This window comes from Pinus tabuliformis, chromosome X (assembly GCF_031772625.1).
Source record: "Pinus tabuliformis cultivar Carrire ecotype Pingquan chromosome X, CPIR1, whole genome shotgun sequence".
In the NCBI taxonomy this organism is placed as follows: Eukaryota; Viridiplantae; Streptophyta; class Pinopsida; order Pinales; family Pinaceae; genus Pinus; species Pinus tabuliformis.
In genome coordinates, this window is record NC_142308.1 from 959,731,634 (window position 1) to 959,757,783 (window position 26,150).

General features: G+C 40.2%; 1 protein-coding gene across 1 annotated transcript in view; it reads left to right on the top strand.

Moving 5' to 3' along the window:
* Positions 1-26,150, top strand: part of LOC149142899 (bifunctional aspartokinase/homoserine dehydrogenase 2, chloroplastic-like) — a 287,370-nt gene that overhangs the window by 24,055 nt on the left and 237,165 nt on the right. Inside the window, exons 2-3 of the mRNA XM_089453184.1 lie at positions 23,467-23,534; positions 23,762-24,124. Of these exons, the coding sequence (XP_089309310.1) occupies positions 23,467-23,534; positions 23,762-24,124 (431 nt within the window). The remainder of the gene's footprint in view (positions 1-23,466; positions 23,535-23,761; positions 24,125-26,150) is intronic.

A 26,150-nucleotide genomic window follows, 5' to 3' on the forward strand; every position in this document is an offset into this window, starting at 1 on the left:
CTATTACTTTGGAGATTAGGGTTAATTGATTCAGTCATAACTGAAGATTATAAAAGCATGGCTAGGTGAAGGAGGAAGACACACAAGAGACATTGAGTGATTGAGTCACGAACAATGTTGCATGAAGCGGGGACATTTTTTGGAAGAGAAGCGTCATTTTCCAAAAATATAGGAAGCAAAGCATCTTGGAAGCGTCTATTATATATACATATTTTTTTGCATGTATATTAAAAAAACATCCAAAATACCAAATTAGTGGTAGAAGATATGAAAACATGCATATTTGTACATAAATCAAGATAGATATGGCATCCATTGTACATCAATGATTAATTATTCGAGCATCAACCATTTAGAATCTAGATTCCTCTCCTCTTGTCTAGCCTTTGCCTCTACTTTGATTCTATAGGGATATTAGTCAACATTGCCCAATTTTGATCAAACGGCCTAATCTAACACTTATGATATGGTAGGGAAAGCTTAACATGCTTGATCAATGATTTTGACTTGAGTGAAGGGTACATCTTTGCTAAGGCCATGATAAAAGAGTTCAACAATCAATACCACCAACACTGGGGTACATAAAGGGCTTGGTGCTCTTGATTAAATGCCAATCACATACCCTCATACATGATATAATCTAATGAAATGCCATAATCCCATTGATTTTGAAATCCTAAAAACTGTTATGCTTGCTAAATTTTGAATGGATATGAAATTCTACCTTCTCCATATGAATTCTGATGAGGTTGGAACCACTCTTAAACATCCTGGGTCATTTGATGGTAATGTTAAAAAATTTAAGTAAAAGGATGAAAATGAAAGATAAAGGAGAATGCCATTTTTACTTTAAGAATTTAACATTACCATTAGGGAGCATATGGGAAGTGTCTAGAGAGCATCAAGGGGGCACCTTAGGAGTGTTAAGGAAGCATAATTTCTCACATGACAGTTCGAAAACTCGAGTCAAGTCCAAAAAAACCAAGTCCATTGAACCGTCGCCCTTCTCGAGATTCGTGGCCAATCCGTGACTGATCCTTTTCGGAAACACGGATCCGACCGATGGAAATGCAGATCGGGGCCCCATGGATATGATTTTCCAGGAATTGCCAAAAAAATGCAGAACCACAGATCTAATTTTTGGATCCGTGGTTCTGCCGGGGGATTGGAGGTGGATCAGTTCGGGATGCGAATTTGCCTCCAAATCAGTGGAGGGGGGTGCAGATCCTGTAACACTGGTCACGAAGGACAATGATTCTAGAATAACATAGCAAGGGTGATAGAGAATCTTCATCTTGTGTTAAGATTGAGGAGGAAAGGAAATAATGTATTAATGAGGAAAACCCAACACTAGAAAATTTTGTGGAGACCATATAACAAGGAGGCCATAAAGGTTCATTGGGCATCAAATTGCAAGGCCATACAAGCGTTAGCAACAATAAGTAGCTAGGAGGCCGTACGTGCGGGTATAGCACAACGCGGGTCGTACACAGGCCGTATGATGCAGGTATAGTGTTGGGCATGAGTAGGCTGCACTTGTTGTGTGTGTATAATAGTAGCAGAGTAGCAAGATGCCATAACAAGTGATGGCTGGGCCATATAGCCAACAAAGGTGTAGATCGAGTTTCTTCAGGGGCTAATATGCCATGGTTTTAATTGTTGCAATTTTTCCAATATTTTCTATGTGGGTCATTTTCCTAAGGAACCCTTGTATGCTTTGATATTATTTTAATGAAAATCATATTTGAAGGGCATAAATATTTTCTGTGCATGTGTGGAGATTGGTTTATTTGCTTTCATTGAAATTTTTATTTTTACAAGTTCGAAACCCCAATAGTTCATTTTATTTGGTAAACTGTAATTAAAATTATTTTTTAGTAAGGAATTACTAGGAAGTAATTTGCCATTTTATTGGAGTTAGGAAATTTAACATACAATACCCCAACGCATCATTCTTGTAGAGTTTGGTGCCCAACCCTTTTGGCTTGAGACTATTTTTTGTTGAAAATTGTAGTGAGAATGGGTTCCTTGTTTTGTGCCTTAATTCAAGGAGCCTCAATGAGTTTCTCCTTGAGCATGCATGAGTTCCTATGAGTTAGGAGCTAATTCCTAAAAAGTAGGACGAGTTCCTAAAATTTAGGGCAAATTCCTAAAATTTAGGAAGTGTTCATGAAGCAGTTAACTGATGTGTCAAAGTGGAAGGTTGAGTTATCAGTCTTCTAGTGCGAGTTAATTGAGGAAAATAACTTGTGGTTGAGTCTCAAGAGATAGGACAAGTTGCATGAATAGTTAACTCATGCTAACTCAAACAATCACAAAAGCAAACTCATTAATTAGAAACTCACCAAATTTGGTCATTCAAATTACTTTAAAAGGAGGAGTGAAGGCACATTGTTACTCATTGTTTTGTGAGCATCGACTGGTGAGACAAAGCAATAGGAATAGACACAAGGTTGTGTGTGAGCTTGTGAGAAAGAGTGTGCAAGAGAAACTTTTGCACAAAATTATTGTGAGGAAGAGTTCCCTTGGGTAGTGCGCATAGAAATAGGAGGAAATTTCTATTTAATAGGAGCACCTATTGCGCAAGGATTTAGGGAGCAGATCAGGCTACAAGAAGTGTTTTTTTCAAGCCTAGGCAAAGGAGGGAGAACAATGTATTCTCTATTGAAAACATAGTTGTATTGTAAGAGATCATTCCTCAGTTTTTATCAATAATATTCTTAATAAGCAGAGGGTTTTCCCAGTTGGGTTCCCTAGAAAATTGTTGTGTTCTATTGTGTGATTTTGTGCAATTATTTCTGTTCTATTCCACTGCTGTTTGGTAGAGAAATTCTGAGTCTATATGAAAAGAAAATTGTTTTCAGATGGTTCATATTAATAGAGCTGTAATGTCCCCAAATTTTGGATTACTAGGCGAGGTGGTTAGGAGGGTTTTCTAGAGCTTGTGTCAGCCTAGTCATAGGAGCAGGATTACTCCATTGGTGGGCCCAAGGGGTTTTAGAGTAGTTTTATGGGTTTGATTGGGATCACTTACTGTATTTCATCATCAAGGTCAATTCTGCACGATTTGCTCTTGGTTCCATTGCATTCTGACGATTTCTGTAAAATGGCATTAATAACAGGCATATTTTAATTATTTATGCTTAAGGTGTTGTTTCAGGCTGATTACTTGGAGAAACACCTTAGTGTAATAGCTCGTTGGAATCAGGGTGAAAAGATCTACAGGGCAAAATGATAATGAGTGGCCAGTGTGACCACAAAGGCGAATTAAGCATTTTCCGGCATTAAAAGTGACTTTAATTAGTTTATAAAAGTCACTTTATTAATAAAGAAAGGAAAAATAATTTTAAATATTTAATTGGAGGCAAAAAGTAAGCGAGTTATAAAAAAAAACAAGAAAAAAAAAGGGAGGGGAAGGTGAAGGTGAAAAGACAACCCTAAACTCATTAAATAAGGAAAATGAGGAGACTCTACTCATTTGTGCATTGTGTGTGAGTTTGGAGAAATAACTCTTGTAGCAAGTTTGAAGGAGAAGCTGAGGGCTTGGAACCCTAACTGCCATAGCAGACTTTGGTGTTGCAACGAGACACCCTAGTTTGAGATTTGAGAGTGAAATCACTCAGATTTCACCCCTTGAGTAACAATGGAGCGCAAGATTTGCTAAAGATTATGAGTTGGAAGAGGTATTATCAGTTGAATCTCCTACTCATTTTATTTCATTTACCTTTCAGGTTGAAGGCAGAGTTGGGAATCGATTTTTCCAGTCATATCAAGAGCCAAGGCATTGCCGATAAAATAGGAACGATTCTCCCTCACTCTGCTGGTTGAAGTCTCTGAAGCAGAAGTTGGGTTGAAGAAGCAAACGCAGTAATGAAAACCAGCCACCATTAGCACGAGTTCCATGAAGAATAGAAGGGACGAGTTTCTTATTCTGTGACTGGACGAGTTCTCCTTTACAGTGGGGTCGAGCTACTATAGTAGGAGGTCAAAACACCTGTTAATAAATTGCTGGCAGCTTATAATGGTCAAGGTATTCTTCCGAGTGTGAAGAGGCAAGCATTTACACCATTCCATAATCATGGTTACTGTCTTTTATAGCTGAATGAGTCACTAATAAAACCTGGGCTGAGTTCCAAAAGACTCAATGAGCAGACTTTGGGAAGATTAGTGAGCCAAAGTTCAGTGACACAAAAAGAGCTATGATCATTGGTAGTGGCAGATTATGGACTTGCAAAGCATGGTGGGAAAGAACAGATCTTTAAAGCAGGTTCCACAGAAGAAAGTAGGGAAACCTTTGAGTTCAGAGGTAGCAACTGCAGCAGCAGAGAACTTGGTAGAGTTGGAGACAAATCCAGGTGGACCGAGGTTCTTCCAGGAACACCTTCCTCGCTAAGAGGGAGTGTTGAAAATTGTAGCGAGAATGGGTTCCTTGTTTTGTGCCTTAATTCAAGGAGCCTCAACGAGTTTCTCCTTGAGCATGCACGAGTTCCTATGAGTTAGGAGCTAATTCCTAAAAAGTAGGACGAGTTCCTAAAATTTAGGGCGAATTCCTAAAATTTAGGAAGTGTTCATGAAGCAGTTAACTGATGTGTCAAAGTGGAAGGCCGAGTTATCAGTCTTCTAGTGCGAGTTAATTGAGGAAAAGAACTTGTGGTTGAGTCTCAAGAGATAGGACGAGTTGCATGAGTAGTTAACTCATGCTAACTCAAACAATCACAAAAGCAAACTCCTTAATTAGAAACTCACCAAATTTGGCCATTCAAATTGCTTTAAAAGGAGGAGTGAAGGCACATTGTTACTCATTGTTTTGTGAGCATGGGCTGGTGAGACAAAGCAATAGGAGTACACACAAGGTTGTGTGTGAGCTTGTGAGGAAGAGTGTGCAAGAGAAACTTGTGCACAAAATTATTGTGAGGAAGAGTTCCCTTGGGTAGTGCACATAGAAATAGGAGGAAATTCCTATTTAATAGGAGCACCTATTGTGTAAGGATTTAGGGAGCAGATCAGGCTACAACAAGCGTGTTTTTCAAGCCTAGGCAAGGCAGGGAGAAGGGTGTATTCTCTATTGAAAATAGAGTTGTATTGTAAGAGATCATTCCTCAGTTTCTATCAATAATATTCTCAACAAGCATAGGGGTTTCCCAGTTGGGTTCCCTAGAAATTATGTGTCTTGAGTTGTGCTAATTGTGTTTATTTTTGTTCCTATTTCGTTGCAAAGTTTAGTAGAGAAATTCTGTGTTTATATGAGAAGAAATTATATTTCAAATCACTCATCTTAACAGATCAGAATTTCGTGGATTTTCTACATTTTCATCCTTTTTCACTTTTGCAATCCATTCAAAGTTTCTTTGACTCAATTTAGGGTCAGGACTGATACCCCTATTTGGCTTATTGTTCATTGTTGTCCATTACCTTATCTAGCCCTCATGGTCATACCAGGTGTTGGTTTGTAGGGGTCTTAGACCTTTTGGAGTTCATTGGGCATTTTGATGGATCGACTTCCTCCATTCAAATACTCCTTGGATGCACCTAACCACCTCTCACCTACTAGGCAAGAGTTGAACAAGATAATTTGGGTTGACATTTAAAAGAAGCTTGTGTAGGTTACTTGGACAAGCCCTTAGGGCGATTTACATTCGAAGATGGCCTTCTAAGCTGAGAACTTCATAGAGGTGAGGGATGTACATATTATCCAACCATACACATTTCGTCATTGGGTGCACTCTCTTCGTGCTTCCTTGGGCCAATTCCAAGTGGGCTCACATAAACTTTGAGTTGACATAAATCACTAGATTGCATGGGTAACAAGGATTTGCTAAGTTAGAGAGGATTTGCTAGTTCTGTCATCTTTGTGAGGTTGAGACAAAGGAGCACTTCATGTTCCATTGCTCCATTTAATATGAGGTCCTTAGGAGGTTTCATTGTCTATTTAAGGGGACCTAGACCCTATCTAGTTTCTTTAGGTAGCTAAATTATAGGTTTGTGACCCTCTACATGTAGGAGGCCCTCAGGGGAACCAAGAGACAGACTAATGGTAGCATTGTCTCTAACTCTAGATTTGTGCGAACTTGAGGGAAAACCCCCTCTTCCTTAGAGATTCCAACAAAATTGTCGCACTAGATCCCTTACTAGTAGGTAGATGAGATCTAGGTGATCTATATCTTCCTTCAACTCTTCCTTGTTGAATTTTCTACAAGAAAGAATATTAGAAATAGATTTTTCTGATCTGATAATTACTTCCTAATGGTTTCCAACCAATTTATCTTATGCCACTTATATCATTGAGCAATTATACACAAAAAATCTCAACAATAATGTAACGAAAATAGTAGGATCATAAAGAGACAACCAAGCACAATAAGGACAACAAATTTACCTGGGAAAACTTAGCCTTGGGAAAAACCCAACAACTTTTCTTCTAGGAGAAATTTGGTCTTCAACAATTTTTACAATTCCAAGAATATTCTAGAAATCTGTGCCACAAATCCAATTCCAAGATACCAGTCAAACCTGGTCAAATACCAGCGAGTCAACGCTATCAAACCCCCAAAGAACAGAGAATTCAATGTTGGTCAATGATAAAATATCTGAGGTCAACTTCGGTCAACTGCGATTGACTATTCTTCAATTTTGTAGTCAAAGTTTGAATTCTCTGTGGTCAAACTTGGACATAATCTCGGTCAAATTCAACAAGTCAAAACTCGGTCAAATGTAGTCTTCTATGCTTCAGTCAAACTTCAGATCTCCTCTTGACTTCGTACGTGTGGATCAAAAATATAAGAGATATGTGATGCTCCAAATTGGTTCAAATGAGGAGGTCAACTTGTGTTTTTATACTTGTCAAATGGGTGACTTTTGACCAAGGGTCACACCCTTTCATGGTGGGGTTGACTTGACCATTTGGGGCCTACATGAAGCCCAAAAATACAAATTTTAATTTTTCATTTTCATAATTTTCCTTGGCCAACTTGTGAGGCTTTTTGACATGCGGGAATATCTCTTGATGCTACTAAAAAATCAACTCTCTCTCTTAGCGAGGGAGTTATTCTTTGCAAAAGATTTCCCCTTAGTTGAAATTTCTCCTTCCTTAAGAAAAGTTCATGAGCTTGCGATGTTGATGCATGTCTATATATTTCTCCATCTTGGAGTGGGCAATGTAACTCCTCATGTGCACATGGGTATCTAGAGCTTTTTGCCAAAGTCCTTTATGGTTTCTTAGGCAAATGTATCAATCTCCTATTGTCAAAGTCCTTTATGACCTAGCCAAGTCCTTTTGGCTTCTCAAGAGAGAATTTGCCTTCAGACCATTCACCTTTCTAGTCAAAGTCCTTTATGACCTAGCCAAGTCCTTTTGGCTTCAAAGGTGAATTAAATCTATCTCCTGTAGTCGACCTAGCCAAGTCCTTTTGGTAGCCAAGTTGTTAATTATAGGATAACAATGGTATGTTCTATGCTTAGAGCAATTTTACTTCAATTTCTTCATTAGCCCAATATCATATCTAGATTAGCAATCACATCAACATGATAGTAAAATGCAGATAGAACATAAACAATAATAGTAGAAGACAAGCGAACACAAGAGGACACAAGATATGGCACCAGCCAGGGACAAGCCCCAATGTGGGGAAACCCTTGATCAATTCTTCTTATAATTCTTCAAAAGTTCAACAGAGAGAGAGAGTACAATTTACAATATTCACTTGACCAAACTGATAAGTCAAAACAACAGAAACAAAAAGCCCTAACTAGAAAGCCAACGTTGGTCAACATGGCTGAAATTGACCTCCAAAACAACTTGGTCAACCTTGGTCAACTCAACCTCCAACAATAAGATAATGGAGCCCAAAACTGTCCGAAAATAACTAGTCAAACTTAGTCAACAAAAGTCAACGTAACAACTTGAATCAGGGTAGTCAACGCTGGTCAACACAAGGGTCAAACTGCCTCGGTTTTTGTGCCCAGAACAACAACCTGCCCACACAGAAATCTCCCTCACAAAACTGAAGTCAAATAGGGTCAATGCTTGTCAAAGTCAGCTTCCTGAAATTTCGGCCTCCTGAAATTTTAGTCAAATCTGGTCAACACAACAACTAGAAAAGACGGTCTTCCTTTTGCACGTGTGGAGAGAGAGAGGCCCAGAAATCCGTGCCCAATCAAGATGAGAGAGAGGAAGATGAATAAGATGAGATGCCAAAATGAGGAGGAGGCACCTTGTATTTATATGCAATGTTGAACGCTGGAGGAGGCTAATTTGATTGCTCGCTGACCTTGACAATTTGTCCATAATCAAAATAAATTCATAACTTCATTTGTACATGTCAGAATGGGATGATCTTTAGATTAATCCTACACCTCTCGGAAAGAGGAATCCAAGAAAAATATCAGCTGCCTCATAAGAGCTATCCAATGTGATGTTTGGCCCTAGTTGCCAAATTTAACCTTTTGGCTTCTCAGGAAAAGATCTGTCCAATCCTATAATTTCCTTGTGTCATTCACCTTTGGTCGACCTAGCCAAGTCCTTCTGGTTGTTGAGAAATCACGAGGCTTACAATGTGGATTATATTTCTCTTTCTTTGATAACTACTTGTAAAATTTTGTTGGCTTCTTATTAATCTTAATTATGTTTCTTTAATCAAACAATTATCAAAATATAAACATGAAGATCACAAGAGAACAATGAATACAAGATACAGGCTCCAATCTAGGGCAAAACCCCTCCAAAGGGAAAACCCAAAAAAATTCTCTTCTTATAGAATCAAATCAAAGTGAGATAGCCAAGACCCATGACCAACCTTCTGGATGCCAAGTCAAACCCTCCTTCCATACAACAAATCCATCAATAGCAAGAGACCAACAACAAATATTCAACAAGACATAAAGATTTTTTTGTGTCCAAATGAGCTCAAAATCATCCTCTATTTATATTGTTCAGAGGGGTGCGAATAGACATGTCTTCTGGGGTAGGGCTGACTTGGCATCTAGAGGGGTCTTTGACCCAAAATACATATTTATAAAATAATTTTCCTTTTCCTTTACAATAGGTCCAAATAGGACTTTGACTTTTTGACTCATCAAATCCTAGAAGCATGAAGAACATGCTTAACTAATGAAATAATAATTTCTTGAGCATCAAACCCATGCTTGATTTTTTTTTTCTTTTTGCTTTTTACATAAAATATACAACAACATAAGTACAAAGATAATTATGAAGACCAAACCTAGTTACATTTTCTAACACTCTCTCTTATCTAAGGAGGTATTCATAATTCCACAACCGATACAAGGATACTTCTCAAATTGAAATATTCTCATAAGAAGAGTCAGATTGATAAGCCATCTTTAAGCATCAACATCATAACCAACATTGTCAAATAGCAACATAACAATGCCTTGACTAACAAGCTCTAACTCTCCATAAGATTAGAGCACAATGCTCCGAGGCATACATATGGACACCACCATAGCCTCTCAAGGCACATACCCCATTTGGATGTTCACAAGGTATGTCCTTCCAGGACTATTCTTATCTTGGATTCCCAATCCTCAAAGAATATCGGTCCTCTTCGACCACTCTTATCTTGGATACCCTGTCAGATCCTCAAAGAGTGTTGGTCCACGAGACTACTTCCTATCTTGGATTCTCAATCCTCAAGGAGTATCGGTCCTAGATGCTTATCCAATCCTCCATTCTCCCTCCCAGTGTGATACACTAGATGTACGACAATTAGTCTTGGCCTAGTGCATGACACATATGGAGAATATGGTGTCCACCATCACTCCCTCTCAATCAGGGAGGAGGTCCTTACTCCTCAAATATGGAGGAGATTTCTTACTCCCTCTCAATTAGGGAGACATCATCACAATCCTTAGCTGGTCTCATACTTCATCAATGCATCAACTACTTGTTCTTCCGTAGATATCTTAGTGGTAGCTGCAAGGGCTCTTATCTTGCAATACATCATATCTTAGCTTCGACCTTCTTTCACATTTCATCTTCATGACAGGGTTTCTCGACTTCCTAATCAAACTTCGAGCTTCCTGGATCTTGTCAATCATCGAACAACATTGTCATCAACTGGTTCATATGTCTTCTACAAGGAGCCAAGCTTCCTCACAGCTACTAGCACATGCCCTCTTCCTAAATAACAAATTTTTGCCTCATAAGTCATATATTTCCAATATCAGTTATGCTCCCATGCTTATCCCAACCTCTGTTTTAAAAACTGGCCGGCTCGGAACCGACTCAGACGAGTTGATCCGAGCCAGGCCTTGAATTTGTGACTCGGCCTTGGATTCGGTTCGTCCGGCTGGGTTAATACTGCGCTGGCCGAGTTGTCTAACAACTCGGCCGAGTTAGTGGCAGTGGCCCACACATACCCGAAAACTGCAATTTAAAAAAAAGAAGTTTTTTTGGGGGACTCTAAACCGGTTTATAGTTTGCCTATTTGGTCTTTGGGGTCCATTCCCCTCTCCTAAACCCTATTTAACCCACTCAACCCTTTTCATTCTCTCATAGCCATCTCATGCATTTGAGTGAAAATTTCAGTGATAGTTTGTGAGGAGTTGTTGAGTTTGTTTTTGGAGCAGCAGTGAGGAGTCTTGGGCAAGCATTATCGCTGGAGTGAGGAGCTTTTTGGGCAGCTATTTGGAGCAGCATTGAGGAGTTGGTTTTTTGGAGGAAGCTTGAGGAGGCAGTTTGTGCCTAGAGGTATTTTTTTTCACTTGTAAAAATCTGTTTTTTCTTATTAAATTTTATGTGCAAATCTAGAAATCCTAAAGAGTGTTTTTTGTGAAAGAAATGAACATTGAATCAATGTTTTTTTGTTTGTTTTCATTTTCAGATTGTTTGCTTTCATTTCCAAGTCAAAAAATGGCACCTAGAGTGAAAGATGCTGCTTGGGCATATGTTGAAATGGTTGATAGTCAAATGCATTGCAAATTTTGCCATAGGAAAATTAAGGAAGGTCCTGGGGGCATTAATAGGCTGAAACAACACTTGGCGGGGATTAGAGGCCAAATTACTCCATGTACCTCACCAAAAATTGGGGAGATTAGGAAGGATTTGTTAGCCATCTTTGAGAAGTTTAAAGAAGATAAGGCTAGTCAAAAAGAGTTAGAGGCTGAAATTGGGAGGAAGAGGAATATACAAGAAATGCTGGCTACCAACCCCCATTTTGATTTCGAGGGTTCTTCCTCTATCCCTTGTACTGATGCCTCCAACCCCTTCCGATATGTTCCTCCCTCTTTTGAGTCTATTCAAGAAAAGGGAAAGGGTAAAATGAAAAAGGGTGATATGAATATCAAAAGTTATTTCACTCCCTCCTCTCCATCAAATGCACATGGTCCTCAACCTAGTAGAAGTCATTTGCAGCCCACTTTAGATGACCATTGGAAGAAAGAATTGAGGGAGACTGCTTGTGACTACATAGCTAGATGGTGGTATGATGCTGATATCCCTTCAATGCCTCCCATTCACCATATTATGAGTCTATGTTTGATGCCATACATGCTGTTGGAAAAGGCTTCAAAGGCCCTACTATGCATGAGCTAAGGGGGTATCGTTTGCAGAAAAAAATTGCCTCCATTAATGAGTATTTGAAAGATTTCAAGGACTCATGGGCAAGAACAGGATGTACCATCGTGTCAGATGGATGGATTGATCAAAGAAACTGTACCATCATAAAATTTCTTATCTTCTGCCCATAGGGAACCATGTTTCTAAAATCAGTTGATGCATCTGATAAGGTAAAAGATGGACAATTGTTGTTTTAGTATTGGATGAGGTTGTTGAGGAGGTGGGGGTGGCTAATGTTGTTCAACTCATCACAGATAATGCCTCTAACTATGTTCTTGCTGGTCACTGTTAGAGGAAAAGCACAAAACCATCTTTTGGACCCCATGTGCTGCACATTGCAGAGACCTCATGCTTGAGGATATTGGCAAATTAGATTGGGTCAAAAACACTGTAGATCATGCCAAAAGCATAACAAAATTTATCTACAATCATTCATGAATTTTGAGCCTAATGAGGAAACACACAGGGGGCAGGGATATTATTAGGCCTGCCATCACTAGATTTGCTACTCATTTTTTGACATTGCAATCTATGCTTTCACAACATAGAAACTTGCAAAAGGTTTTTTCCAGTGAAGATTGGAATCAAAGCCAGTGGTCTCACAAATTGGAAGGCAAATAATTGAAAAAGAAAGTTAATGAAGAAATAATTTGGAGAAAGGCAGCATAGATTGTGAAGCTTGCTGAGCCACTGGTTAAGGTGTTGCAGTTGGTGGATGGGGAAAGATTGGCTATGGGCTTCATTTATGAGGCTATGGATCAAGCAAAGGAGCAAATAAAGAGGGCATACAAGGATAAAGTGGCTAAGTATGGGCCCATTTGGGAAATCATTGATGAAATATGGAATAATCAACTCCATCGCCCTATACATGCAGCTAGGTATTTTTTGAACCCATGCTATCATTATAAAGCTAAGGCGATAGGAGCTTTGAAGGGGGTGGTTAGAGATGGATTGATTGACTGCATTGATCGCATGATCCCATTGGAGTGTGATCAGCTGGAGATACATCGACAGGCCACAACCTTCAGCAGTGCCTCAGGTACCTTTGGGAAGAACCTAGCAAAGATTGCAAGGGAAGTAGATGAGCAAGGTAAACAAAGAGTTCAATTTACAAATTCTTAATACTTATTTCGTTAAATCGTTTATACTTTATAAGTTTATAATTTGAAAGTTGGATATAATTTGTAATTTTGTTGAGCTAAATCATTACACTCCTATGTTTTTTGCAGCACAATGGTGGGAGGCTTTTGGTAGCCATTGTCCTGAATTGCAGAGGTTTGCAATTCGTATTTTGAGTCAAACTTGCAGTGCTATTGGGTGTGAGCGCAATTGGTCTGTCTTTGAGAGGATTCACACAAAGAAGAGAAACAGTTTGGATAAAGAATGGTTAAATGATCTAGTCTATGTCCAATACAACCTCCGGCTTAGACGTAGCGAATTGCTGAACAAAAGACCTGATTCAGATCCCATTGTGTTGGAAGACATTGATCCAACATCAGATTGGGTAGTGGAGAGTCATCTAGCAGAGTTTGATTCTGATGAGGATCTTGATTTGGATTTACAGGTGGAGGCAACACTCGAACATAATGGATCCACTTGTACTAGCCTCAAGGCCAACCCCAAGTCCTCCAGTTGCAGGCGCTTCTTCTGTGGAGCCACGACAGAAGCGCATATCTGGTCTATCTCAGCTTGTTGCTGCTGCACAGCTTGCTAGTGCTACCACTTCTATAGTTGCAGTTGGAGATGACGATGAGGAGGAGCCATGGGGCCCCCTGTTTGACTTTGATCCAGAGGTTGATCCAGATGATCTTGGCTCCTCTCGCAGTAGCCAGTGATTCCACTAGCTAGTAGTATTGGTCACAATTTACTTTTGTTGTAGAGGCCATTTCTAGCCTTCTTGGTTATGTGTTTTTGTTTTGATCTCTATATCATCATCATGATGTATGTATTTGATAGTGCATTGGGTGCCATTTTGATATAATGGATATATACATGAGCCTGCTTTGATCATATGTTGTCTTTTATCTATATTCTAACGCTGTGCGTTTGGAAACATGAATGAAAATCTTTAAAATTATTTTTTTTTATAAAAAAAATAAATATTTAATGTATTTTTTACAACCACTGAGTCATTGAAATCGAGCTGGCCGAGTTGATACTGAGTCGGAGTCGGAGTCGACCCTCGGCCGAGTCGGTGTCGGAGTCGGAGTTTTAAAACATTGATCCGAGCCATCAATAGTGCTATTCATGTAATCCATGTGGTCCATGATCAAATCACGTAGCTGTAGGTACATCAATATCATCCAACAAAATATGTCAACTGCTATCTTTCCAGCCTTTGCATATACTTCTGCAATGTCTTTCTAGGGAGCCAAATCATATCTTAAACAAATCATCAGTATCGGACTTGCCAAATCATAATGGCCTTAAATCAAGGTGTTAAATTTTGCTACTTGTTTCCTCTAAAGTTAATCATCCCTATGCATGCCCTATCTTCATATTGCAACAATGTTCTGCTTCATGCTTTCAATCATCAATGTGTTTATGGAATGAACTCATCAGCTGGAAGCTACAATATCATATCCATCAGGGTCCTTACAACTCCCTTTTTCCATCATGCTCATCATTATCAAGGAGTCATAATCAAGCACAAATTTTGCTTTACTTTGTTCTTCCGTCCTTCTCATCTTGCTTCCACTATTTTTGGTAGTCTTTATTATGTACCTGTAATCATCAAGAAGTACAACCAAGCAAAATATACAAAGACAAGCATGATGCAATTTTGTCAATCTAGGGTTTCCATAATTTCTCAAAAGTGTACTTCCAGGGTTCTAGTTACAAACCCTAGAAATTCCTTGATCTAATCCTTATTAGGGTTTTTACTTTTAACGGAGATGCCCAATCCTAGGGTTTTGTCTTTAAGCCTGTTACCCACCATTTTGTAGGTGACATTCCTAGGAGAAAATTTTCTCCAAGATGGTCCTCAGCCGACAGCCAACAGCCCCTTGCAGCCACCAACTAGCTCCTTGTGCTACTTCTCCGCCACCTGAGCCAACCTTGTGGTCCCTCACCCATCTGTCATGATCGTATGTTTGAAGGCGGGCCTCCAAAACCTGAAGGTATGCCTTGTCATTTGGTAATTGAGTGTTGTGGTTTGCTTATCATGGACACTTCTGGGCATGGATCAACGTGGGGATTCGACAAAAAGAGTGGGCTAGGTCTATGCTTCTGTCCCCTAGACCTCTTTTGGATGTTACCTTTGGATCTTAGTCCCGTGGGATCTTTTTTACTGACCTTTGGGTTTTAGGGTGGTACTACATGGGAAACCCTGATTTTGGTTGCGTGGTCCCGCTCCCTCATCCACATACATTACTCCCCTTCCATTCATTATAGCCCCATTCATTATTCTTCCCACTTAGGTCCACATTTCCCCACTAGGTCCACATAAGGTTGGCCTCCCCTTCCCCTTACCCACACCTTGGGTTAGGCTTGAAACAATGCCCCGGAGGTTGATGCAACTGAAAAGAAAAGTAAAAGCATAATTAGCCACATTCAACAGGAAAATGTACCACAAAATGCAAAATATGGCAGAGATAAACACATTTAGCACGTGGGAAAAAGCCAAATCCATGGCTCTACCCCATACCCATGACCATCACCCTGGTCCCTATAGGCCCTAGATGAGCCTCCTTTATCATTATGGAACCCATGATTGTCCCAACCCCTGGTGGGCAATGAACCGCCCTACCCTAAAAGGGGTATCCATTGCTATACCTTAAACATCATACTCTTATCCTTTGAGCCCCGAGTAGCGAATCAAAGAAAAAACATAAAAGGAAAAAGACATATAAAGAAGGGTGGAAAAATCAAGGCCAGGGTATCTCATGCATCGAGATTGCCCCTTCCTATACATTATATACCCAAGTGCGGGCTTCCCTTTATTAGCTACCCTTGTATCCTGACATGTGGCCTAGGATTGCTCCTCTCATTCCCTATTCCATTAATCTCTTTATCACATGTCACCACCATTTGAAGGATGTACCTTGGACATACTATCCCCTCTAAAGGTAGAAAGCGCCTAATAGGGTACTTGGTTAACCCGCTTTGGAGCTTGGAGACATTAGCACATACCAAAGCCCACTATTGAAGGGCATGCCATTTTGAAGTGCCCACCTGATGTCCATGGTTTGTAAGCCCTTTAACCTGATTTCTTTAAATGACTTGTTCTACTAGAAGGCTAGGGGACACATTGGTTTTTATGCGAGATTGCAGATGGTCTCCATTTTGGGTTTGGTCTCCCTATACGGGGTCCTAACCCTCCAAAGGGATACATAGGCACATGTAGGGTGTGTGTAGAGATCCATGGGCCTCCACAACAGTAGACAACACTCCATGGATCCCCAGAGATGCTCAAAGATTGTTAGAGATTCACTTATTGGACGAGGAAGATGCACTTGGTTCACCATGACCAAACAATGCAAAAGTTGTACCTTGCACTTGGCAAATGGTCCAGGTCCTATTTGATGATGTGACATCACTTACACCATCATCTGAGCCCTTGCAGATGGTCTACGGGCATCATCGATCTAGTTGGAGACCCATGAGGTTACTTGTGTGCCCCCACACCCATTGGGAGCACCACAAGTTTATTATTTAGAGAACAAGGGTCCAACCCAACCCCTTGTCCACTAATTTTGGGAGTCCTATTCCTCATTATGGCACTTATGGACATCATCAAGTTTCTTAAAAGGCCCAATGACATGTACTATTGATCATTTGACCTCTTGAGAGGCTTATTCTTTTGTTTAGGAGCTAGTTTGGTGGGATTGTAACCAAAATTTAGTTATTTTGCACATTATTTTATTCTAGGGCCTAATGTAGGCCTAATTAGCTAAATCAAATTCATTAGAAGTGTATCAATACAAGTGATGTGAATTCATTTTAGCATCATCACTTGGATTGGACTAGTATCTCTTTAGAGAACTTTGCTATCCTTCTTGGAGGACGAATTTTCGGAGCATGGAATGAGTTTTGATGTTTGGATCATTTTCTCATCTTGGAGCTCCTTGATTGGCAAAGTTTTGATGGTTGGATATACTCTTAATACATGTAAGTGCAATTTAATGCTATTCTTTCTTTCAATTTTTGTCACATACATTGTTGCTGGGATTTCACTATACTAGGGCTAATTCACTGCATCCATTTATGTGAAGTTGTGGAAATTTTGTTTCTAGATAGTGATGCTTCATGTATGGGCGATGTATTATGAGTGAATGTTCCTAGAGATATTTCATCATTGAAATTCATCTTGATAAGCCATCTATTTTGCAAAATGAAGTATAAAGCTCTTGAAGCTACTTTTGTTGGTGCCCTAATGCTATGCAAAGTTGTCTTTGAGGCTTCCTTGACATAGAAAATCCATAGTCCATAGTCATTTCTACTTGACTCCAATGTCCCCAAAAGGATTAGGCACTTGTACTCCATAGGTGATCACCTCAAAGATTATTTCTTTCACCTTCCCTCCTTTTTTAGGCCTAGCCTACATAGGTCACCTAGGGCATCAATTATCTCACAATCTAGCAATCCAAACACTTCGAGTTTTGGTCCACAACTGCGTCGATGTGTCCTCAAGAAGCCCTCCAAATTTCATGAGATTCCAATGGTGGGATCTTGAGATATCGCAAGCCCTAGCTTGAAGACCGATTCTTGCCCCTGGTTTCCTTAGGCTAGAAACCTCATTGGGATCATTGCATTACCTTTCATTGAAAATTCCTTCCTTGATCCCCTTCTCCTCCCTGATTAGGTCAAGTATATCATTGGTTGCCTAACCCTACCCCCTTGGCCTAACCTCGGGTCCACTTGGTCCCATGTGGTCCCACACACTATTAAGGATAATTCTTCAAAGATCACTTGGAATTCAAGCCTTCACAAGAATTTTAGGGTTTAGGGACCTCCATTATAAGATATATACCCTAAACCTAAACCTTGAAATTCTCCTTGAGCCCTTCCTTGAGAGCCTTCAACCTTTCCTTCCAAAGCAAGCAAGCCATACATTTGAGCCTCTCTTGTGAATAGGCCCCTAGGATCACCCCTCACCCTATCATTGACCTATTCATTTCGTGATCCTTATTATATCGGGTATCCTCCCATCGGTGAAAGTCTGTAAAGAGTAGGGAGACATAGCTGAGGTGATAGTGGGCTATTGCTCCATTGTTGCCCTTGATTTGATCTGGTAGTAGCCCTCCAAGGATCCCCTTTTAGGACCCGTGCTAGTTTGAGCGGTAACATTTTTGGTTCCATTGTCGGGGACACGAGACGTGCGTCTTGTTCTCCATACAACAATATTGATATATCATTCTTGGCGACTCCATTGGAAGAACGAAGCCCTAGTTCTTCATTGATCTCTAAGGTCAATGCTTATAGGGTGAAGCAAGCATTTGTCGAGGTAGTTTCATTCACCCTGGCGACTCCCATGTCATTAAGGACCCAACAACATGTTGACCACATATATTCCCGCCATAGATATGACAGGGATTTTGAGATATCCCTCATCGAAATCCTTGAAGAATATGCCAATGTTCGATGGGGATCCACATTTCGCAGCAAATCACGTGGTACGTTCATGAGGTATATTTCAAAGCAAAATATAACTCAACCTTTGTGACCAAATGGAACTGTTTGTCCTATCCATTGCCCCGAATACCGATTGGCTTGAGTCATGTAAACCTAAAAGCATTCCTTCTCTTCCAATGTTGACTACGTACTCCTTGTTGCATGAAGGGCCAAGTTTCCATGAAGACATATTCAAAATGTTGGATGTGGCGTTATTGAATATGGTTTTATGCTTGAGGATGAGTGTGTCGATCCTTCTTCAAATCATCAAGATCAAGTGATTGATGCATACCTTGAGGATAGCGCCGAAAGAGAGACTCATGAATTAGAAAGCATGTCCTCTAAGGATAATGAAGAAGATTTCAACCTTGAGAGCCTTCAGGCATTGCAAGAATGGATGATGGAATATGAAAAGTTTTTCAAGCAACTGATGGCCACATATAACTCCCAAGAGATTTTCTCCCACTATTGTGAGTAATCGGAAAGGCTCCATAACATGAAGTGTGAATATAAAAAGAGTCCTACCGATGACCTTCTTCTTGAAGCATTCTATCAAAATCATGTAGTAAATACCTTGGAGATCATTCTTTGAGAGCGGATGAAGGAGGAAAAGTCCTCCTTGTCTAAAGAAGAGAATGAATGGCATCCTAACCAACACCAAATATATAGTGAAGAATGGGAGGATTCTGAGGAAGATCATGATAGTCAAATAAATGAAGAATCTGTGAGTGACTTTTGGGTTGTTGATTGGGGAATTGGGTATGATTATAAAAATGAAGACCCCATAATTTCTCGAATCCATAAGAATGAGCTCATGGGTCATGGAGTAGAGGGTTCAACTGAAGACATGGAGATGTGGTCTCGATAGACTACATGATGAGATGGGCTGGGAGTTTTGGTGGATCGGTGGTGAACCTGGTGCACTTCAGTATGTTGTGTGGCAGTTTGTAGATCGTGGACTTCCTATGTCTTGTCATGGATGGTTGGGACAACTCGAGGGTTTCTTTGGCATGGACGAGATCAGGTTGATTGAGATGGCTTCATGTGATGGACTGGATATTGGCAGACTAGAATCTTCATCGGATCGTGATGTTGCATATCTGAGATTGGTGGGATTTGCACAAGTGGTATTTGATCCAGGAGGATGAGTGCTTGCAGGACTAAGCTAGTGGAGATCATGTAGGCTCAGAGGGAGCAACCCTATGGAGGTTTGGGATCTTCAGGTTCAGATGTGATGAGGTAGAGGCACTACCGAGATTGCCGTATTCATTCTACAGGGTATGTTGCAGTGATGGATGCCAAATGGGCTAGTGTTGTCGGATGATGATGGTTACTTCCTAGTCTTGGAAGTACCTCCCTCGCTAAGAGGGAGTGTTGATTTTTATGTAGCTTGGGAGGTACTCCAAGCCCTAGTGTTCAGGGTTTGGAGGGAAAAGCGCCACAAGTAGGCTTGTGGGCTTGGAACCCAAGCGTGGGGTTTTTCACCCATTGGGCTTTGGGTGAAAGCCATGATGATTTTGAGCTTGAGAAAATTTGAAGTGATAGAGCTTGGCGAGCTGATTCCAACGCTCCAAAGATCACTCAAATCGGAGCTCTAGAAACGAAGTTATGAATTTTTGAAGTTGACAATTAATTATGGACAGTCAAAGTCATGTAGGCTTGAGAAATTCGTCCAAGAGACATGTCTCTTCAAATGAATTCATGGAGCCCCTCATTTGTTTATAAATAGAGGGTGAAGGCAAGGTTAATCCTCATCCATTGTGCAACACTTACCTCACAAAGAGCTCGTTGGAGAGGGAGATACCTCTGTTCTAGGCTGCAGCAAGGAGGACAGGACCAGCGAAGGTTGAAGGGCTGTTTTGAAGCCAATTCAGGAGCATTGAGTTGCTGGAGAGAGGGCTGAAGTGCCTTGCTGGAAGGCCGCGGGAAGAAGGGGCTGTTTGTTGGCTTGTTTGAGGTGGGACAGTCCTCAAAAGAGGCTGTTGCAGGCTTGTTTGAAGGTGCTGTAGGGTGCCGCTGTAATAAAGGGAGGGCAGTCTGTGTTAAGGGCTTGAAATTGCCCAAAAGTTGCAGCGTGGAGGGACAACCTCTCATTGAAGGACAACCGCAGTCCTTAGGTGCAAATCTGGGCAGAAGTAAAGGCTGGAAAAGGGACTGTGATGATGCCCTAGGTTGCAGTAGTGGAGCAGACTTCAAACAGTGGACAAAGGTATGTATTTTGGTGAATGTTTGTAGGTGTTGGATCCTAATTTAGGATCAATTTTGGATCAATCTACATTACAATTTGTTGGGAGCCATTTGTTGGAGTTGCCTTGGGCATGAAGGAACTTCAACTAGGAGCAGATCTCGCTATGGAGTGATGTAGGTGTCCTAGTGTGGATAGAGTTGTTGCAACCTGTGGAAGCCAAGGAGGTAGGGCTAACGTGGCATGTTAGAAGACCTAACCAGTGGGTAGTTTCACAGTGAAGTTTGAAGTCTAGATTTGTGCAATAGCTCCTCTATTGCAGAAGCAAAGGGCAGTTGATGAGAAGTCTGTGGGCAACTGTGTGTAAGGGTTTCCTAGGTGTGGGGATGCCCTAACTAGGAGCAAATGCTACAATGTGGACTTGGTCACTCGTGGATTGTTGGAGGGCAACATGAGAGGAGACCAACTGTGAACGTGGATTGGGCACTTATGGTCTGCTGGAGGATAGCGTGATAGTGTCCAAGTTGGAGCCCGGTGAGCAAACACCTTGATGGACAAAGGTAGTTGCGAGAGAGGCAGTTGTTGAACTCAAGGGCCTGATCAGCCAAGTGCAGTTTGTGGAGCTCGAGATTTGTGTGTGGAGAAGGACTTCTACAATAGATGATGGGCAATCCTCCTAGCCCGTGTTCATTGTGGGAGATGGACATCTTGCAATTATACGTGGCAGCCTTCTGTGCCCTATGTTGGTCTTCATTGGAGCAGTGCAGGAAGACTATTATGGGTTGAAGTCCCTGAGTAGCTGAGGAGCAACAGTGGGCAGTTGAGAGTTGTTCACAAGTGGAGCTTGTGAACAACTCGACAGGAGTCTCGATGTGTTGATGCGTTGATGGACGAACGATCAACTACGGAGCAGATTCACAGTCGATATTCAGTGGCCAGATGGACTTGGAACATTGATAGAGGCAAAAGCTGCAGATCAGGAGTTGAAGGACCAGGCAAGTACAGGGTATGACAAAGAGGAGCTGAGAGAGCGTGCTACATCAGCTAGATGGTCAGAGTATCTTGTTGAGGGCAGATTGGTCGTCGATGTACTAACACCAAGCCCTAGTTTTGTATCTTGTACTAGTGGATGTATGAGGGCCATTATCCCTAGTATGGTTGCCCTAGACTGTTGTATTATATCAGTCAGATTAATATAACAAAATTGGGTTATTGTACAAAGTTGTAAAAAGTTCTCTATATTTTGTGCATGTGTGATTTATCGCTGTTTATATTTCGATGTGCAAAGTAGTTCCGTTGAGATTCTTGGTTTGTAGCATCAGAGATTTTAAGATTCAATCCTAGACCCAAGATCGTGGAAAATCAAGACAAACTTCCTCAAATCTGCATACAATCAATATCCTAAATCCTTGCGCACTTGTGATCTCCTATTTCTTAGGACACAAGCTCTTTGTGCTCTGCACAATCAAGGATGATCTCACAAACTCGTGAATTGTCTTGTCTCACAAACCTTGTGCACAAAACTTATAATTCCCTGGGCCTTCGTCCTCCTCTTTATAGACCCAATTTGAGCATGCAAGGGGCCTAGCTCAATTTAGAAACTCAAGTTATGATTGACGAGTTAACTGATAGTCCTACTGATTCTCTCTCTAATGAACACTTCGAGTATTAACTCTTTCTCCTTTCAATCAAGACTGAAGACTAAGTCGCTCTACTGAACTTGTAACTGCCACTTGTTCTGTAGTCAAACCGATGAAGACTCCACTTAACTGAAGCTCCAACTTTACACATGCAAACTCGATGATTATTCCAGTAAACTGGAAATAAACTCATCCTAACTGAAGTCTAACTCATGAGCTTGCACTCATACCGAGAGAAAGACAGCTCAAGGTCTTCATTGGCTAAGGCACAAGCCAAAATACCTTTACTCACTACATTTTCAACACTCACTTCGTGCTAGATGCCATTGGTGAGGGTAGCCTTGAATGATCACTTTTCTTCCATCAGTGGCTCATGGATAGGGAGGGATCTAACCCCGATTGTGTCCAAACAGTTGAAGCATCTTGCTATTTATTTTTGCTAGAGGAAGGCAGTACCACTGTTCTAGTCGAGATGGGTCTTTCGTATGAGCTCAACACATAATATGTGGGAGAACAGAGGCGCCTTCCAACAGAGCCTTGGAGGAGCCATATTTGGTTAAATTCGGGGGGCCAATGGAGAGGCTCGGATTTGGGAAGCCCACAAGCAAGTTCATCTTGTTTGGTAATGCTTGTTGAGGAGGATCAACTGAAATGAATCCCTATGGAGGGAGATGAGAGGGAGATAGCTCAGATAGTGACCACAACTAAGTCAAGGAGTTGAAAGGAGGTCAGGGACTTTGCTAAAGGGTGGAGGCTCATTTAGCTGAATTGGAAGGGTTGGCTACTATTTGGATTTCATATACATCATTTTGTATTTGTATGCACTACCTTTACACTGAAAATCCAGGATGGAAATGCCTCATGTACCAATTGGCATTATATTTCAAAATAAATGTATCTAGCAGCCATATTAACTAATAACTGTATTCCAGCAGAACTACCATGAACTTGAGAAGAAAACAATGAGTACATTAAGAGTGTGTCAAGTTGAATAATCTAGAAAGTCACTAAAGAAGAAGACATGAAACATCAAACAACTACAAAGTATATATAAACGCTGGAAAACAATCTAAAGGTTATACTGAAAATAGGTGGCCTTATAAGAAGTACAAGTTAAAACTAATGTCGGGATTTCTTCATGAGCATTGCATATTATTTTGAATGCATGTTTTATATAGAGTCAAATTCATGTTTTGATTCCTTTTGAAATTGTTCTTCTGATACATAACATAGAGATAACGGTTTGTGTGTTAGGATGCAAATCCATTTGAAGTTAGAGTAAATGAATATCCAGTAAATATCCTTAATGGAGTACTTTAATTTTGGGCTAAAAGAATACAGTGAGTGTCAAATTCATCCCAAGAGTCTCTGATCTTTTGAATAGGAACTTTTCCTTTCTGACTGTCTATATACAAATTCAATCCTCGTATCTGAAATGCATACATATATTGCAGATTAAAGGTCTATGAAACAAGAAAAAGAAGTAATGGGATTCACACATATGTGAAAGCTGCTTTGGCAGGTGAATGCATCTTGATCTCACTATAAACTTGATCTTTGCTTGAATATTTAGGAGAGTTATAAATTTGAAAGCTAGTTTAATAGAGTTGAACTTTATTGGTTAGAATGTGATCTACGACTCTGTCAATCAATTAGTATTTACAATTCAGTAAAGATAATTCCCTTTTTTACCATGCCCACTTTCTTATTTAATGCTTTCTCACCTTTTGGTTGGTGTTGTTACTACAGAAATGCCTTCTAAAGAAGTCACTCTTCCACAAGGTGAAATGTGGGCCGTTCACAAATTTGGTGGAACATGCGTGGGCACTGCTGAAAGATTATGGAACGTGGCTGGAATCATTGTGGAAGATCAATCAGAGAGGAAGGTGGTTGTTGTATCTGCAATGTCAAAAGTGACGGACATGTTGTATGATCTCGTGCTCAAGGCTCAGTCCCGTGACACTTCTTATACAGCCGCTCTTGATCAAGTGCATGAAAAGCACAAAGAAACGGCCTATAATCTATTAGAAGGAGATGATCTTGATAAATTTCTCTCTCAGCTTCAAAGTGATGTGAATAACCTCAAAGCAATGCTTCATGCCATTTATATAGGTTAAACCTATTTCTCAAACCTCATTAATTATTTTTGGTTATGTTTTGTTTCAAACCTGTATTTTAGTTCTTATATACAATAATTATCAATTATTATATTAGAGTGCAGAATCAATAGAATTAAATTACCGTGGAGAAAACAGAAGTCAGGTGTACCGTGTAGTTTTCGTTCTGTATTGTTATGGACAACCAATGAGCTAATTTGTATAGTTTGAAGATCGGCAGGAAACTGAGCTGGCACACTTTTTGGACTGCTTCTTGTTGGGTTACTTTCTATTGTAGTGTTACAGCCACTGTTCCTGAGTTTTAAAAGTAGTTACCAAATTTGGCTGTATTGGCCAAAGAAATTTGAAAATTCACCATAATTGGGTTTCGATGATGTGCAACTATTGAAATCTAAGAGCGAATTACATTATTAAATTTCGACGATAAAATACCTTTTCCCATTTGTCATGCCCACACTATGCCTAGATCACTGTCCATGAAGGCTTGACTTCTGTTGAATTTTGTAACCCTTATGATCTGTGAGGGAGGAAATGGAGGCCCAAAGGCCCAACAACTTCAAATTGTAATATGTATACTACCAAATTTAAGAGGTATACGACCTATTTTTTCTGTACTGAAACTTTTTGAATCAAAATTTTAAATTATTGTACTGAATTTGAGTTTGAACATGGTAACTATGGTTTTAAATCAATTAACTACATAGGTGCATAAGGCATGTGTTCCCATCATTGGGGGACCTGTCACCGACTTTGTACCGGCCCTGTAGGATGAGTGGATGGGGGAAGATATCCTCTTTTTAATGTTGATGCCCTGGGGAGAACATCAGATGCCCTTCCCATTTCAAGGATGTTAGGGGGACATCCCTAGCATCCCTGGACAACTCACTTGTATCATATTGAGTGCAAGAGAGTCACAAATGTTCATTTGTAATCACCATGCCTCTTTAGGTATTTATAGACTGCATGCTAAGTAGTTCTTGTAGCCAATTGATGCAAATGGCATAATCTTGATTCTTAGGTGGATGATTGAGACAAATGAGGACTTACATGGTAGAAGAGAACTTAAAATCTATTGTTGTTGGCAGTGACTGGTCTAAATAGGTGGAGTCTGAGACGGAATAGGGAAAGAAATAAGACTAGATGATTTGGAATGATGATTGGTGGAATGATCACAAATACAGTTTTGTTCACATGTACAACAATTGAGATGATAAGATATGCAGATTCATATTACTGTAGTCTTGGGGAGACATCTCAAGCATTTGATATCATGATTGGAAAACTATAATCCATTATGCATGAGGGAGATTTCTCGTTGGATATTTTTCTTAAAGGACTCAAAAAGTTTATAGAGAAGAGGTATAACAAGATAGGAACCCCTCTTCATATTGTTACTTATGCACCTACTTCCAAGCAGTATTGCAATAATCAATATAGAGTTGCATTGATAGACCATTTTCAGGTGAAAAAAAGGTTTTGCGAATCAATATTTTTTTGTTTTCTTAACCATAGGAATTGATAAATCTTGGAGTGATCTAGGCTAGGCTTGAGATCAAACCTACTCGTTGCCAATATAACCTAAGAGTATATCCCACAGCCTGCAAGCCAGATATATCAGTAATTTGTGACTTAGCAAAGGGCCGAGGCATCCTAAGGCACCCCAGAATGGACCTCTATCCCAGGGGGTGTCTACCCCTCTAGCCTTATCACAACAAACCAAGATGTCATATGTGGGAATTGAACCTAGGCGGGGAGGTGAACAAATAGTTTGCCCAACCACCCAAGCTATGAACCCAATGAGGGAGGCAAAAAGCATGGCATAGGTGAATCCTATGGGGACAAAGCTCTAGATATTTTACAACTGATTATGTGTGTGTTGTCTTAGGTTGCAGTTTCTTAGTGGTCTAGAGTCACTTGTCCAAGTACAGTTTCATCTACTTTATTAAGAGGAACATGCTAAACTCTAAAAAAGTGGAAAAACTTGTTTTTGTGGATAACAATGCATCCCTTTAGATGAGGAA